The sequence below is a fragment of the Corvus brachyrhynchos genome, unplaced genomic scaffold (assembly GCF_000691975.1).
Source record: "Corvus brachyrhynchos isolate BGI_N302 unplaced genomic scaffold, ASM69197v1 scaffold524, whole genome shotgun sequence".
NCBI classification, from domain to species: Eukaryota; Metazoa; Chordata; class Aves; order Passeriformes; family Corvidae; genus Corvus; species Corvus brachyrhynchos.
In genome coordinates this window covers 52,022-68,113 of record NW_008237881.1, presented here as the reverse complement: position 1 = coordinate 68,113, position 16,092 = coordinate 52,022, and the positions used below count along the sequence as shown (strand labels likewise).

Here is a 16,092-nt window from a genome sequence, read left to right as displayed (position 1 = left end):
CGGTGAGGAAGCTGCTGGAAGCGTCCCACCACGGCTGGCAGAGACTGATGGCTGATGGCTCTGAAGATGGACATGCTGCTGGCCAAAACTGGGACAATGAGAGAGGTTGGTAATGCCTCTGTGATGACATATTTAAGAAGAAAATCAAAACAAAGTCACAAGATTTTGGGATTCTAGTGAGAGAAGAGGAGGAGGTGAGAACATGTGAGGGAAAACAACATGGAGACACCAAGGTCAGTGAAGAAGACAGGCAAACTCACTGCAGATTTAGGGAATGCATCTGTTTTCACAGTACATTGTCTCTGCCCCTCCTCTCCTCTTGGAGGGAAAGGGGAGAAGGCCCATGCCCTATTTGTCTTCTTCAGCCTAACCCTTAACGAACAAAAGGCTGAGGTTTTTGGAAATAAGGAGGAATGTCCATGGTCCATGTGGAAAGGAGTGATGGGAGATGGTGGGGGAAGAGCTGGATGGATAGCTGGGACATACTGACTCAAGAAGTCTTGGGACATGTAGCTGGTTTCCAAGAGAATCCCTCAGAGAAAAAAAAAAAGGGGATGTGGGGGATTGCAGATCAAGGCTCTGGGTGTTGGGTTTTTCAGTGGGCTATCTAGCAGTCACCCAGGGTAGCACAGATCACAAAGCAAAAATGTTGATGTGCACACAAAGCTCAAACCAGAGACAGTACTACTATCGGCACCTAAAGAGCAATTTCCTTGGCAAAGTATAGAAGATATCTATGGAAAAGGTAACTGGAGTTCCTTTCATCAGAATGAATAAAGGTCTGGTCTTCCAGTGTCATAGAGGGCATAACTACACTTTCTTACAAGGGAGAAAAAAAACATCAGTTGTGGTTTGTGAGAGCTCTGTATCTCTTCAGTCTTTTCATAGTGTATATTCTTTCTTCTAGTGGAATCAACTATTTCGTGCTTTACCAGCTGTACACAATATCTTTATAACACCAGGGACGTTATATCTTTTATCTGTTTGCAGGTTTTCATCTGGATTGGGAAGGATGCTAATGAAACTGAGCGTCAGGAATCCTTTAAATCAGGTAAATCAAATCAATTTGGCAGATTTCTGAGTGAAGTAGCATCAATATTACTTAACAAAGAGGAAAATATGATGTAGAAGAAATCTAGTTATGCTTACTGTGTCTAAAAGTGTTACTGAGCTTACTAGGATTTAATACAGGAGATGATTATTGTCACCTTTAAATTCACTTTAAAACCCTGTAAGTTTATGAAGGATAAAATGAATCAAGATAGCATTATTGGGCTGCAGAGATTTTTAAATAATATGTAGGAAAGCCTGATGAAAAGTAACTGCACTGAAAAGAGAAGGAATTTAAAAGGAGGTCCCTGCTAACCTCCACCCTCAATAATGTATACTGAGAAAGGATTGCCAGCAAGTCCTTTTAGTGCCACCCTTCACTAAGTTAAATTTGCAGGAGGAAATTCCAATTACAAAACAAATACAAAACAAATCAAGACAACTTAAGTGGCATGTGCCTCCTTGAAAAACCATACGTCATCCTTGGTGTGACTTCACATAGCTGAGCTATTCTGACGAAGTTTGTGCTGAAAACCCTTGCATGTATTTCCCTGGAGCAGCGAGGGTTACCTGGCTGTGTTTCTGTATTGATGTCATGTTGGGATGTCAAGGGAAACTACACTGGCTTTTACATGGATGAAATGGGAACGAAGCTCGTGCATCCTCACAGCACCAGCAAATGCTTTCTCCTGTTTAAGAGGCAAAACCCACCTGTATGGCAACGAACTGATCAGAAGAGCAATCCCTCTGTTTTAACTTCATGGAAAATTCCTTCACTGCCAGCTGGGAAAAATCAGCAATTACCTGATCATCTCATTGCCTTTGAAATAATTAAATGAATACTGTATTATAGCAGCCCTATGTTCTTTCACTATGGATTTTAATGCATTTTTTATACCAAAGGAATGAACTAATATAGTCCATGTTTTATTTCCTCTCTGTTTTTAGCCAAACGCTATATCGAAACAGATCCTTCTGGCAGAGATAAGGGAACCCCCATTGTAATTGTGAAGCAAGGGCATGAACCCCCCACATTCACAGGCTGGTTCCTGGCTTGGGACTCCAACAAATGGAAGAACTGATCTCTCCAAGGAGACTCCAGCTTCAAGCCAAAGAATGATCAGAGCCCAGCTACTTCCTAGTCTTTTTAAGCATAAGCTTATGCAACAATACGGTGCATCTGTTGTTACACTTTCCTGAGCTTTGATGTATTTCTGTGAATAACCTAGAAATTCTTAGCACTGGAAAGGATAAATAATTGTAAACTGGCCAAATGGGGTAAGTGGGCTTTCCTAGTAGTAAATACAGAAAGTGCTGCCAATCTTTAATCTTAAAAGAAAGAAAAACACTGTCTTTAATCTATTGATTCTTCAAAGAGAAGCTGTGGATCAGTTTATTTTAATGTGCTAAACTGGACCAAATTCTCTCTTCACTTAAAAATCCAAACTAATGCCACATAAATTCCTTTAGATTAAGGCCGATATAATACCGTGCAGTATTTGGCCTGATAGAGGACTATCTGTTGCAAAGAAAGCACCTGATTTAATTACTAGGCCCGCATATTGCTACACTCACTGAAAATTTCAGCTAATGTCTGATCCACAGTAGGAGTTGTGGCTCACAAGCGGCAAATAATGGATGGATATTTTGAGAAAGCTGTGCTTAACATTTTTGTTTACCTTGTTAATACATATATGTGTGGAGCTGTAGACTGAATACCGTTAGAGTATGAAATCGACAGAGGTTTTTTTGAGGGACTTTCTAGCGTATTGTAATGAATTCCTTTAGGTTTATCTCTGAACCAGCTCCAGCTCCACCAGGTCTTTTTAACTAAAGCTCTTAAACACGTTGTAGTGCACTAGTGCTTTGAAGTGGAAGCAAAAGTAACAGCTTCAAAAACACATACTCTGCCTTAACCAGATTGCTCTTAAGCCATACCTCACCTCAGTTGCCTTACTCAGCAGTACTCAGTTCTTCTTCAGCATGCAGACTGTTCACCTTGTCAGGTGCAGGATGTCTTTCTAATTTTCTGTGCAGGTCTTAGACAAATATCAAGCACATCAAAGGGAAGGAAATCCCTGGTTTCGGTAGTATTTCTGGGAATTTGGAGTGTGAATATGCACTATAGAATATGGCCTTCTCTTTTCTCTCAGGCACACTTGGGCTTTTTTTTATTCTGGTGAATTTAAGAATACATTTTCAAAGTGGTTTTTATTTGTAACTTAGCCAGAAAAGTCTGCTTAAGGGCAGTGGGAAAACTTCTTCAAATCTTTAGCACTGCTTTGATCACTTATCCAGTAATGCTTGTTTTAAACAATTTGTACAGCTGTAAATCATATCAATGGGGCTTTTTAATGACAGCATTTTAGTAGTTTTATTATTCTTATAAGTTAGGTTGGAAAGTGAAATTTTAGACATTTTTGTATTTTTTTAACATGCTTTGGATTTTGAATCAGGGTAATGCAAAAGAGTGAATTTAGTCTGAGCTTGTAATATCAATGACAAAAGAATTGTGAAGCTAAGAGATTAATCATAGAAGTTAGCTTTAAACATTTGTTTAAATGTCTGCTAATATAGCTGGGCTGTATCTGAATGTAATTTCATTTAAAATAAAGTTACAAAAACCAGTATTCTATATGCCAAGCTGATCTTCCTCTCTCTGACATATTGCAGGGCAGTGGTGTCTAGCAAGACTTCCTGAAAACCCAAGTAGGTACCTTCCTTTTTAGATGGACAATGCAGTGAGAAGTTACTTTTTCTTACTTTGGTGCCATTTTACGCAATGGAAGCTTAACTCTTCTCAGCAACTTGACAGTTACAAACCTAAGTGAAAATCTGAGAACTGGGTGCTTATTAGGTTGTTATTTTCATCCTTAAGAAAAAACACCATTGTTGTTATCCAACTCTTCGGTTTTATAACTTTTTGCTTGCAAAAATAATTGACTACAGAAATAACTACTTTATAAAATAGGAGGAAATAGATTTATGGGTTTTTTTAAAGGATACGTCTTGCTTTTCATTTGTGAGAGTAGATAAGATGTCCTTCTCCTGCTGGAAGGAGCATGAAGACCTTTTCAATGTCTCAGCCACTGAGTAGCCTGTAATTATCTGATTGTCGTCTTCAACACATACATATGATTCTTCCCGTTTTTAAATAATAACAGTTATAGTAGCTTCTGAACCAAGGATTAGACAAGATTTGCCCTTCTTGTACATAAACATCTTCCGGAACACTGAGGGCTCTGAACTGTCACAGTCTGCCAGCATATTCTCCAGCACTATGAAAGCCTCTTTTCAGTTCCCTCACATGAGACAGAGGAGCTTTTGTGGTCTCCTGGCCTGGGCTTTTGAGTTTGTAATACATTGTTCTGGCATGTTGATTACTGATGTTGAGAAGAGCATTGAGAGCTCATAAGGGAACAGTGTTCTCCACTAGGCTTTAAGCACAACAGCTGCTAGCAACATTGTTCTTGGGTTTACTTGCCAGTGAGGAAGTTTATTTTTCATACATATATGCACAGTACACACAAAGATGTATTTCTTTCTCTCAAGAAGAAAAGAAGGAAGGAAGACAGACTATGAGGGCTTGGAAATGTTAAAGATTAAGTTGTTTTCAAGAAAGTATTTAAGCACATAACTTTAGGAATACACATAGCAAACCTATCTGCCTTGTTTTCATAATAGAAAAAATTGTGCAGATCTATATACAGTCAAGCTCCTTCAAGAATAAGATACGTCTTGCAGTATTATCACACAGTAATAGTATGTTCACTCTACTTGTAATGGCAAAATTAGACCCTGATTTAGGAGCTTCATTATGCTACTACCAAACAGAAAGCATTCATGTTCTATTGGTTGTAAATACAGCATCATTTTTCATCTTTACTTCATTGCAACAGAAAGGTGTTAGGAATCCTTAGAACTAACAGGACATCATAGTACTAGGTAGTATTCATATTACACAAAATACCATAATCTTAGAGCACAACTACAGATTATGCACAGGACAGGAGCCAGCTTCTGGAACCAGTGCTCTAAATACCCATTTTGACCATAGCACATAGTGCTATAAAGAATTACATCTGCTGTAAATGATTATGTTAAATGCAGCTGAATTAAATTGAATGGTATGATTTCTTGCCAGTGCAGACTCACACAGGCTTCAACTGCAGCAAGAAAATACTGGAGATGGAAGATGGTAGACAGTGGGATTATGGTACTATCTCTCACAGGAGAACTGAGGAATCATACAGAAAATATTTTGCTCACTAGACTATAGCAGGAGATGCTCTCAGACATCTTTTGGCATCTTTATAGGCTACAGGAACACTTCTTGTTATGAACTTTGTAATCTTCTTGTCTTCATTTTTACTGAATGTAAAAGAATTTTTTTTTTAAAATGGCCTAAACAAGCCTATTCTTTTCCATGGACTGAAGTTCTTCTGCAGAGTCAACTTCTCTATAGGAAAGCTTTGAAAAAACTTTCAAACTTTGCTTTAGGATATAGCTGCTTCATCAGCATCTCACTGAAGTTCTGCCTTTATGGCTTAATTGAGCCAAGTGCAAGTATATAAGCCAAAAAATTATTATCTGATAAAACCAGAGCTGCATAATACTTTGCTGGGCTGACTTGACAAATCCTTGCATTTTCTTTTTTAAAGACAATAATTTTGTCTTTAGATAAAGAAATAGTGCACTTTTCCAGTCTTACGGCTAGGAGTTCTGATGCTAAAATCAAAGGAACTTCTGAAAACACAATCAGATCTTTATGTACGTGTCCTTGATGTCTAAATACATCCTCTCCTGACTGGCCTAAAGTTACTTTGACCTTCTCTGCCTGTTAGCCCATTACTTTATGCTAAAAATGAACATACTACACTCACTTCAATTAAAGCTATCAATGTGCAAGGAGGAGAAGGGCTGACCAATGGGAACTGGGAGACCCACCATGGCATAAAATTAGTGGATGATTGTTTTGGCCCTTCTCCCTCTGCATGTCATTTTCCTCTTGACATTAAAGCATATTTGCATTGCAGGGAAAAAAAATTGCCCCTACAGAACAGAATATGTAAGCTGATTTCTACTTTTAAATAATAGTAGGCAGAATTATTCCAGGGGCATAAGCAGAAGGTGAAACACTCTATACCAGGCTTCTTCCTAAACACATCCACACTACCACCCTGTGAGTGTTCTCTCCTCAAAGGGTTTCTATGAGTGTACTGAGAACCACAACACTGTACATTTTACCACCACATTTAATCCGTCAGCAGTGAAATCTGGGCCTCTGTGCACATGAAATGAAAGCATTAGGTGAAGGCATTGATTTTTATTGTTTGTTAGACTGCAGATCATTGCCTCAAAATTTAGCCACATGGAGGCAAGCAGGGGAGACTGAAACAATCTGAACAGTATCCCACTGAAAGGCCCAGAGACAGACATGTTTGCTTTTGCAGCAACAATGCTTTGATTATTTTAAAAAAAAGCCTCTTGACCAGTGCTGGAAGAGCATAGCTCTCCTTGCTGCTCTTCAACAGATATGAGATGACTCAGGGTGATTTACCAGCATTTGGCAATATTAACATCAAGGCTGGATGCAATCAGGTGATTTTAGTATCATTTGCCCAACAGTTGACCATGCTTTGTGCTATCTGATGCCCTTGCTACAGAAGAAGCAGCAGCATCGACAAAAACAATTGTGATTAAAACAGATCACTGATTGGAAGATTACAAACTTCCTTTGGGGCTTAGATTTTCACAGCGGTGTCTCAGAAAGGTCACAGGTTTCCTGTAATGGGCCTTGCAGCACAATCAGAGTCCCCATTTAACCAGCTGAGTGGGCTGCAGATATCTCTAATGTCACCAAAAATTGCTGTCCTTTCCAACACTAACCAGCTACTCTCCTACTGTACTTGGGTAAGAAGTGGCAGTGATGTCCTACCAGCAAGGACAGGCAAGAAGCCCACTCTAACAATCCCCTACTCACTTTCTAGATAGGCCCAGTGTTGGGGTTTTAGGAGCTCTCCTGGTTTGTTTTTTCTGTTAAAGGAATTTTCCCCCCATACATGTTGCCAGGGGAACAAATGGCTGGGTATTTAAGAAAAACAAAAGAGCTGGCTGCTCTTTTGTTTCACCTGGGTGTGTGGGCAGTGGGTCTCCCTGTTCGGACAGAGAGGGAGGCTGCTTTCTTCAGCCGTTTTTCCTTCTGCTGGAGAAGCCCCAGGATCCCAAAGCCCGCCTTCTCTGCCCCGCTAGGAGCCGGGCTGTGGCCGCCCTGCCCCGCCGTTGCTTCGAGCCTTTGCTGCACTGTAGCCCTGCTCGCCCTGCTCGCCCAGACCTCTGGGGGGTTCCCCGTTTGGATACATCTCGGCTTCCAGCCTGCGTTCCCTGAGGGTCCGGCCGGACACCGGGATCAGCTGCCCAGGGGTTTGTGAAGCTTTTTTTTTTCCATCCCCCCCCGGGATCCCAGGGCACCAGTGCCGCGTGCTCCCCGAGCTCTCCCCAGAGCACCCCCTGCAGCTGCGGGGGAACCATCGCACCTGCCCTGCTCACCGGGAGCCGCCAGCGCCCCTTGCCGGCTGCGAGAGGAACTGCACCCGAGGGGAAAGGGCCTGACAGCCGAGAAGGCTGGCACTGGGTTTGTGATTGTTTGCTGTTACTGCCATAGTTATTGTTGTTTGTTTGACTGGTTATATATATAATAGTAAAGAACTGTTATTCCTATTTTCCACATCTTTGCCTAAAAGCCCCTTGATTTCAAAATTATAATCTCGGAGGGAAAGGGGGTTGCATCTGCCATTCCAAGGGAGGCTCCTGCCTTCCTTAGCAGACACCTGTCTTTCAAACCAAGACAGTCACCAACACAGAATCAGTTCCAGATGGGTATTTACCACATTTTTAACTAAGTAAACTAACCCATTCCATCTGGTGCATCTGCTGAAATATACATTATTTTATTTTACAGGTCAATGGCTGCTATTGGTCATCGTCCTGATGGAAATACCAGGAACACTACAGTAGATAGCAATATCCTCCAACACACTTGGAGGCCTGCCTAAACATGGACTTGCGAACAAGACAGATCCCATGGGCCAGTATGTATCTGTCTACAAGGATCCCCCTACAACTGGTAGATGGTGGTGTCATGCATTAGTAGAAGTCATTTGAAAGTCTGCTAAAGACACAGCCAAAATAGAAACACATAACATGGAACATCACCAGTTTGTCTCACCCCAAACCTAAAGGACTATAAAGTGAAACAGAAAAACAGTTTTAATTCATTATGACATAGAAGCTGAGTATATCCTGGAGTGTATAAGGGTGCCTAGCATTCCTCCCATGAGTGCCACCAGAATTATCAAAAAGCCTGTAAAACTGTCCCTGAACATGTCACTGGTCAGGCCCTATGTAGTTAAATTGGTAGGACAACAAATATTGTCTAATCCCTCTTGGTCTTGTCCTGGGAAACCAAAAATTATTGTATTCCATATCTATCTGTGCCCAAAATTGTTAGTGTTTCTTTAAGACCCAGCAACGTGGCCAGAAACGGAACCTTGGGGCCAGGGGAGTACCAATCTTATTAAGTTCGGGGCACTCAGGGAGGAACTCTCTTGCCTCTTGGCTCTGGCTCTTTTCCTTTCGTTCTTCCAGGGAGAGAACTGAGGCAGCATAGGCAGAGGCCCCCCCTTTGGTTTTCCTTTGTTTCTCTCTGGCCTCTGGAGGGGGTTGGTTTGGGCTGGTCTCTAGACTGGCAAATGTAGCAACCTGAGAAGCTGCATTTAGCAATTAAAACTGTTTCAGAATGAACTTCGCAACATCTGTCATCAGCACAGAGCCAGAGCCAGTCGGGCCTGGGGGGTGCCGTTTCCGGTGCTTGCAGAGACCGTTTCTTCCCCCCCTGCAAAACACCAACAGCTTGGAAACAGCAGCACTGACACTGGCTGAGTCCAGTGGGTGGCAGGAGGCAGTGAGCGGCAGTACTGATGTCATGTACACGTACCACCGCAGCTGCCGAAAGGAAGCGGAGGAGGCTGACACCGCAGGGCTGGAGCTTCCCAGACAATGCTAGCAATTCCCATCTGCCACCTGAACTGCTTTGTAAGCTCCTATGTCCCAGTTTTTTGTTCCAGGGGTAAAGTTGAGGCAAGCAAAGTTTTTCTGTAATTTTCCCTTTGTCTCTCCACACATGGTCAACTGAGGGTGCCATCTTGGGGCAAAGGGTTTGTCTGCCATTTTCCCTTTGTCTTTCAAGATACCAGGTCATCAGTGGAAGGTACCATTTTGGGGGAGGGGTTTCTCCACCATTTTGTTTCTCTTTGACTCTGGGGAATCCGTGAGATTTAGCAATTTTGTATCTAGTGATTATTTACGGGTATTTTTTGCCTGCTGCTGTTTCATTTTTTAGTAAACTGTTATTTTTTCATTTATATCTACTCGTATTCATTTCTCCTTATTGGTGGAAAGGGATTGGTTAAAAATAAATGGGACGTAACTAATTTTGGAGTGTTTGTCCCCTTAAATTGTCTTAAACCAAGACAGGTCTTTAAAAAAAGTAGAAATGTCCATGCAAACTGATGTTACAGCTATCAGACCAAAGTGTTTGCCTTTTATACATACCTCTTCTCTTGGATGGTATGCCAGGCTGAACAAGAGGACATTAACTTGTTTTAGGATGGATGTAACTGGTATATTTTGAACTGGGATGGGGGTATTAAACACCATTGATCTTGAAACCCTGGTTAATAAATTAGGTACAACCATTAGTGATTTGAGTACTATAGAGCAATCTTTAGAGTCCTTATCCGCTTTAGGAAACACTCAGTGGTTTGCTTCAACTCCCTTTTCTGAGACAGAAAAATATCAAAATGCTAATCATGAATTACTGGCTGATGCTTCAGGAATTACTCAATGTAATGTGTCTCTGGCACTAAGTTGTATCCAAGCTCAGTTATGGCTACAAACTACCAATGCTGCGATAATTAGAGAATGAGGAAATGGATTTTTACTTATTGAAATTTGAAAGGTAATTTGGGACAAGGTAACTAAATTTCAGAGGGAATTTCAATCCTGGTGGTCTTCAATCAAATGTTCCTATGACCCAGTCGCTAATAAGGCCACAGCTTTTTTATGGACAATAAGCAATGCTTCAGTGTATACCTAGCCTAGTTCCAGCCAGGACAGGGTTAATTTTTTGCAGTAGCAGGGAAGGGGCGTGGCTAGCACTCAGTCGTTATTCTATACAACCTCAGGTCATTGCTAGGGTAGGGGAGGAAAAGACTTGCTTCATAGGGGTGGAGAAAATGTAGTGGGCGGAGCAGTCCAGTATTGTTTATTGTCGGGGGGCTTTCCATGTAAATAGTTTCTTTTTCTTATACCTTTTGTTATTAATATTGTTGCTGTTACTGTTTGTTTTCTTATCTCATTGCTGTTTCAAGTAAATTGTTGTTATCTCAGCCCATGATCTTTGCCTTATGTGCCTCAAATGGGGGAGGGGGGAAGCGGCATGTGGTTTTGGCAGGAGTATTAAATTTGAAAATAGTATTCCTAAACCACAACAATACCATATACCAAATCATTACACTGGGACTGAATCACAACAAAACCATACTCTATCCGTTGCAACACTGTACATAGGCTTTAAAAAACAATCACGCACAGACGGCAAACAATAGAGGTAGATGCTTGTATGGTGAGAGTACGACAGGGACTTATATGTTAAAGAAACATTTAGAAAGCCCAAGATATCTGTTTAGAAGCAGAACAAAGCATTTATCACTTTGAAATCTACGTCGGTGATGATCCTGAATCTGTCCAGGTATACACAGGACAAGGATCTGCATGTTTAAGAACCCCTTGTGTTAACAGTAAATAGCACAAAGATCCAGCTTTCTAACTACTCCAATCTATGTATTCATAACTTTATTAACATAGCAGGATGTGATTTCAACTATTCCCTACAAGAAACTGTGTTCCAGAACATATATGGCAACTTTGTGTTATATGAAACTTTGTCTCCAACACCTAATGGAATGGTCATTATCCTGGTCAAAAAGCTGTTGGAACATCCTGATCTACGAAAACTGGTAAAACAACTGAAAAGGGAAAGTTGAAAAACACTAATCACTGTCCCTCATGATGTGGAAAAAATACATCGTGTCCTAGAGCGAATGAAAAGGGATGGAGAACATAACTAGTGGGACAACTTGTTTGGATGCTGTTAGGAGAAAACTGTTAAAAGCAGAAGAATGGTGAGAAGGATGGTAGATTTGCTCAAGGGACCTTGCAGCTGGGAATGCCAAGGCCTGGAGAATAACAGTGTGGGAAACTCCATGTATTATGCCTACTGCTGTTTATCCTCTGCCTGTTTTGAGAAGTAGAATCTGTGTAGAGATAACGTAGATGTTTGGAGAGACTTGGAGACCCTCTCACAGACATGCTTGAGCTCCCTGTCTTGGGAGAGGGAAGATCAAAGCTCAGAGATCATAAAAAGCACAGAGGAGATCACAGCATGGTGGTAAACTACGCGTGTGTGGGCCCTTGATAAATGGGTGCAAACAGCAGCCCCGCCACCCACTAAGAAGGAGTAAGTCTGACGGTGTTGTCTTCCTGCTTGTGTGTCTCCACCCAGGTGTTGCTTTGGGATCCTCCACTTAGTGAGGTAATGAAATAAATTTATTCCTTGCATTTCAGGAATTTTGTGGTTGTTCTGGCCACCTGCCTGTGTCAACTCGCACAGATGGTCTCCAACTGCAATGGGCATTCTGGACTTAATGTTACATCCTGTTATTGTAATATTCTTATTAATTGAAATCTGGTTTTTATTAGTAAACATTGTATATATGTGTGGTACCTAATCCAACAAATAAGGATACTAACCCTTCCAGAAGTATATAAATTGAAATAATAAGTGGGTTTTTTGCCAGAATCGATTGCTAACTCTGTATTATGCTCTGTTTAATATTGCTGGCTAAATTCTAACTGATTTTGATAATAACTTTGTGTGTAAATATGTAATGTATAATTATAAAATAGCTAATACTATCAAACCACATGAGTTAAGATAAAATAGTAAACCTTAGGAGATTGATGTACCTCAACATATTTAATATAATGTACACATATGCAGTGGATGCTTTTATAGCATGAAGGCAAGAGGTACCTGCATTACAATTTCATGAGATAATGATTGACTGAAGTCATATGGTAGAGTGTAGCAGGATGCTCTGCCTGGAATGGGGAAAACAACTTGAACAATGTCCTATTTGCAAAGCTATCAGAGATAAATGAAGAAGGGGGAGTCCTGCTGCTTTTGGTGTTGAACAATGCTGAAACCAGTGTGACTCATCAATCCCAAAGTTAAATACCCTGATAGTGAGATGAAGATGTGGTAGACCTGGTAAAATACCCGAATAAAGGAACAAATTATACTACTGATAACTTATCTAAAGCTGCTGAGCTGACACAGCTGGTCTGGAGACATATGACTGACAGTCAATCACTTTATACTATAAAAGCCCAGTCCCAAATTTTAATGGCAGGGTCTTCTAACATACCCCTTCTTGGAGTGTATGTGTGGAGATTCCTCCCTTAAATGGGGACACCTCTCAAGGTTACTCCTCGAGGCCGAGCAAAAGAGATTTGCCCACGATCATTGGTATGGGTGAGTAACATCAATCTCTACTTAATTGTTTTGCTAGCTTTAACATTGCTTCAAAATAGTGCACAATACTATACTAGTAGTTATAGCTCCTATACTGTGCAGTAAATAATTCTGATTAAGATATTTGTGTCTAATCATTATCATAATAAGTCATATATATTTATATAAATACATTTGGTTTGTCATCCTTAATCCTGCAGGACAAAGTTGTATAAAGGTTAAATTACACATAAAATCCTTTAGATGTAAACCGTTAACCAAGTCTGGGGCTAAGATTGGATCCAGCTGCACCCAGGCTCCTCTCTCTGAGGAGTTTAGAAAGCAAGGGGGTCCTTTCTGCACTTCGTGACTCAACCAGAGGGCTTCTCTAATAAACTTTGTCTGAAGCTGTCCCACTTTGCTAAGAACCTTTAACAGCCCCTCTGCCCCCAGCCTCTAGCACTGCATGGAGTTGTAGGACCTGGCACTTGGAGTGAATGAACTCAACAGACTTATAGGGTCCATAGTCCATAGACTAAGGGAGTATATCTGTGTGTATATCTATCAAAAGACAGGAAAGGTGATGGGGTATTGGGAACTGTGTGACCTGGAATGATGTAAATTGTATGGAATAAGGAGTGGAAAATGTGCTGGTTACTGCTGGGAGAGTTCATTTTCTTCTCAGTAGCTGGTACAGTGCTGTGTTTTAGATTCAGTATGAGTAACGCTGATAACACTGATGTTTTGGTTGTGTCTGAGCAGTCCTTACCCTGAGTCAAGGGCTTTTCAGTATCTCATGCTCTGCCAGTGAGAAGCTGCACAAGAAGCTAGGAGGAAGCACAGCTGGGACAGCTGACCCAAACTGGCCAAAGGGATATTCCACACCATAGAACATCATGTCCAGTATATAAACTGGGGGGAGTTGGCTATGAGGGGCCAATTGCTGCTCAGGGATGTGCTGGGCATCAGTCAGTGGGTGGTGAGCAACTGTATTGCACATCACTTGTTTCTCTTGGCTTCTGTTACTCTATCTCCTTCTCATGACAATTATTAATAATATTATTTGTATATTTTTATTATTAAAATTTTTTGTTTCAATTATTAAATTGTTCTTATCTCAACCTGATTCTCCTCCCCACTGGGGAGACAGTTGGGGGATTGAGCAGGCATCTGTGTGGAACTTAGTTACTTAGGGGTGAAACCATGATATTATTTTATAACAGAAATCAGCTGATACAAGATGAATGCCTTTCTGAACTTTCACCCAACCCCTATTTTTTTTTCTACTGTACTTAAATATACATTTATTTTACTTTGCTCTAGTTTTTGGAGTGGACAAGGAAAATTACAATTGTAATAATTTGGGGGAATCATATTCTCAAAGAGCAGACAGAAAAGCAACATTACCTAGAAATAAGTAAAAATAACAAATATTCATGTTATGGAAGAGGTGTACTGTTGGGGTCCCTCCCCTGCCATGTAGCCCTGGGAGAGGGGCCCTGAGGGGACAGACACGGGGTTTCCCTGTCCCTGCTCAGCCTTGTTCCCCATTGGTTGGTTTGTGTTCCCCTGCGCGGGCAGAAGGACCCTTGGTCCCGTGACTGGAACAGTTCCTCAGCAGAGCTCCGGCCATGCGGCTGGAGAAATAAACACCTCTGAAACAGCTATCAAGAATCTGCCTGTCCGTATATATTTCCTTTCCACGGGACTCCTGGTTTGATATATGCATGTTGCAGTATCCCCACTGCAACAGTGTACTAAACTGCAGTATTTAGGAAATCAAAAAAAAACATGCAACAAAAACACTTGTAAGCTGATGTTCTGATCACCACACTTTACTGTTTTCTGACAGAAGCTATTTAAAAAACATAAACTCATTATGTTAATGTATGTAACATCTGGTGCAATGATTCCCTTAAGAGGTGTGCATATGGCAGAGCAAAGAGGAAATCAGCTAACAGAAGTGTTTTACTGATGCAAGTGGAGTGCTGAAATAATTCTGAAGTCAGAACCTTTACCTTACTCCTGGTTTTAGGTATAAAAATTGGCAGCAAGCTGAATTTTAGTAGATTCAAGTAAACTTATGTTCAGTCACATTTCAAGAGATACGAGCAGAATTGCTAATTCAGTTTTAAGAGAATAGGGAGGAAAAATATATTCGTATAGTCACACTGAAGATTAATATCAGAATCAAATCATGGTGTAGTTGTGACAATTATCAGAAGCAAACAGTTTTAGGAGTTTAATAACTCTCACTAGCACAGCTCTCACTTAGATCAGTAACATTTTCAGCATGCAAAATACAGCAATAAGAGTAAACTTACCTACAGTAGCTCTAATTAAGGGGGAGGAATCACCAATATTGTTCAAACATTCACTTTTAATGAAGTCAGTTACTCCATTTGGAAAGTTGTGAAAATGTGCTTTTACATTATTCTTCAAGATGAGACCACTCAAGGAACGTGTCGGCTCATCTGCAACAGAAAATAATTGCATTTATAACTTCCATCAGTTCATAGGATAAAGTAGATTTGCAGAACAATGCAACAAGATCAAAGCTTACAGTGATAAATCGTCAGGGTCTCCTCCCCCTGCCATGTAGCCCTGGGAGAGGGGCCCTGAGGGGAGGCATGGGGTTTCCCTAGCCCCTGGTCAGCCTCGTTCCCCATTGGTTGGTTTGTGTTTCCCTGTGCGGGCAAGGACCCTCGGTCCAGACTGTGAGTTCCTCGGCAGAGCTCCGGCCATGCGGCTGGAGAAATAAACATCTCTCTGAAACATCTATCAAGAATCTGTCTATATATATTTTTTTTCCACAGCCTCCTGGTCTGGTGCATCATGTTACAGTATCCCCGCTGTAACAAATGGTGGCTAATGCGAGCAGAACAATCCCCGATCCCTAAGCGACTGATTTGTGAGTAAACCCTAGAAACTTTGGATTCCTCTTATTGGTTTTGTTTTGCTATTCCATATCTAAACTATGGAGGAACCGTGGGAAGACTCTTGGCTTTCAGAGCCGCATATGGACATTTATCTTAAACTTAAAATGATTCTCGAACAACGATTTGTAAATTTTAGCTTAATTCAAGCTCAAAAAGAACTGAAACACTTCCTGACATGGTTGTTTAAGAACTTTTTCTATGTTTCTTTGGATTTAATTCTTACCAAAGACTTTTGGAATACCGTTTGGACACAGTTAATTTTTGAGTCTAAATATGTGCCGATGGAAGAATATTTTTGTGAATATTATTTAATTACAGAGACTGTTGAGCAATCTCAGCTGTGTCCTGGTGAAGGGAAGCGTGCCTCGGAGTCCGTGCGACCCAGGCCACGTGAACCGAGCCCTCTGCAAGCAGCAGCGAAGTAGTTCCCGCACATGGACGGAGCGACGCGAGCTGCAGTGGCGGGGG

General features: G+C 41.1%; 1 protein-coding gene and 1 long non-coding RNA gene across 2 annotated transcripts in view; one reads left to right on the top strand and one right to left on the bottom strand.

The window, feature by feature from the left end:
• The window catches only part of LOC103614457 (transportin-1), a 163,506-nt gene that overhangs the window by 121,149 nt on the left and 26,265 nt on the right, over positions 1-16,092 (bottom strand). Inside the window, exon 3 of the mRNA XM_017732593.1 lies at positions 15,010-15,159. Coding sequence (XP_017588082.1) covers positions 15,010-15,159 — 150 coding nt within the window. The remainder of the gene's footprint in view (positions 1-15,009; positions 15,160-16,092) is intronic.
• Positions 952-3,685, top strand: LOC108446294. Its single transcript, XR_001861441.1, has 2 exons — positions 952-1,051; positions 1,999-3,685. It is a non-coding gene; the product is annotated as an uncharacterized LOC108446294 (long non-coding RNA).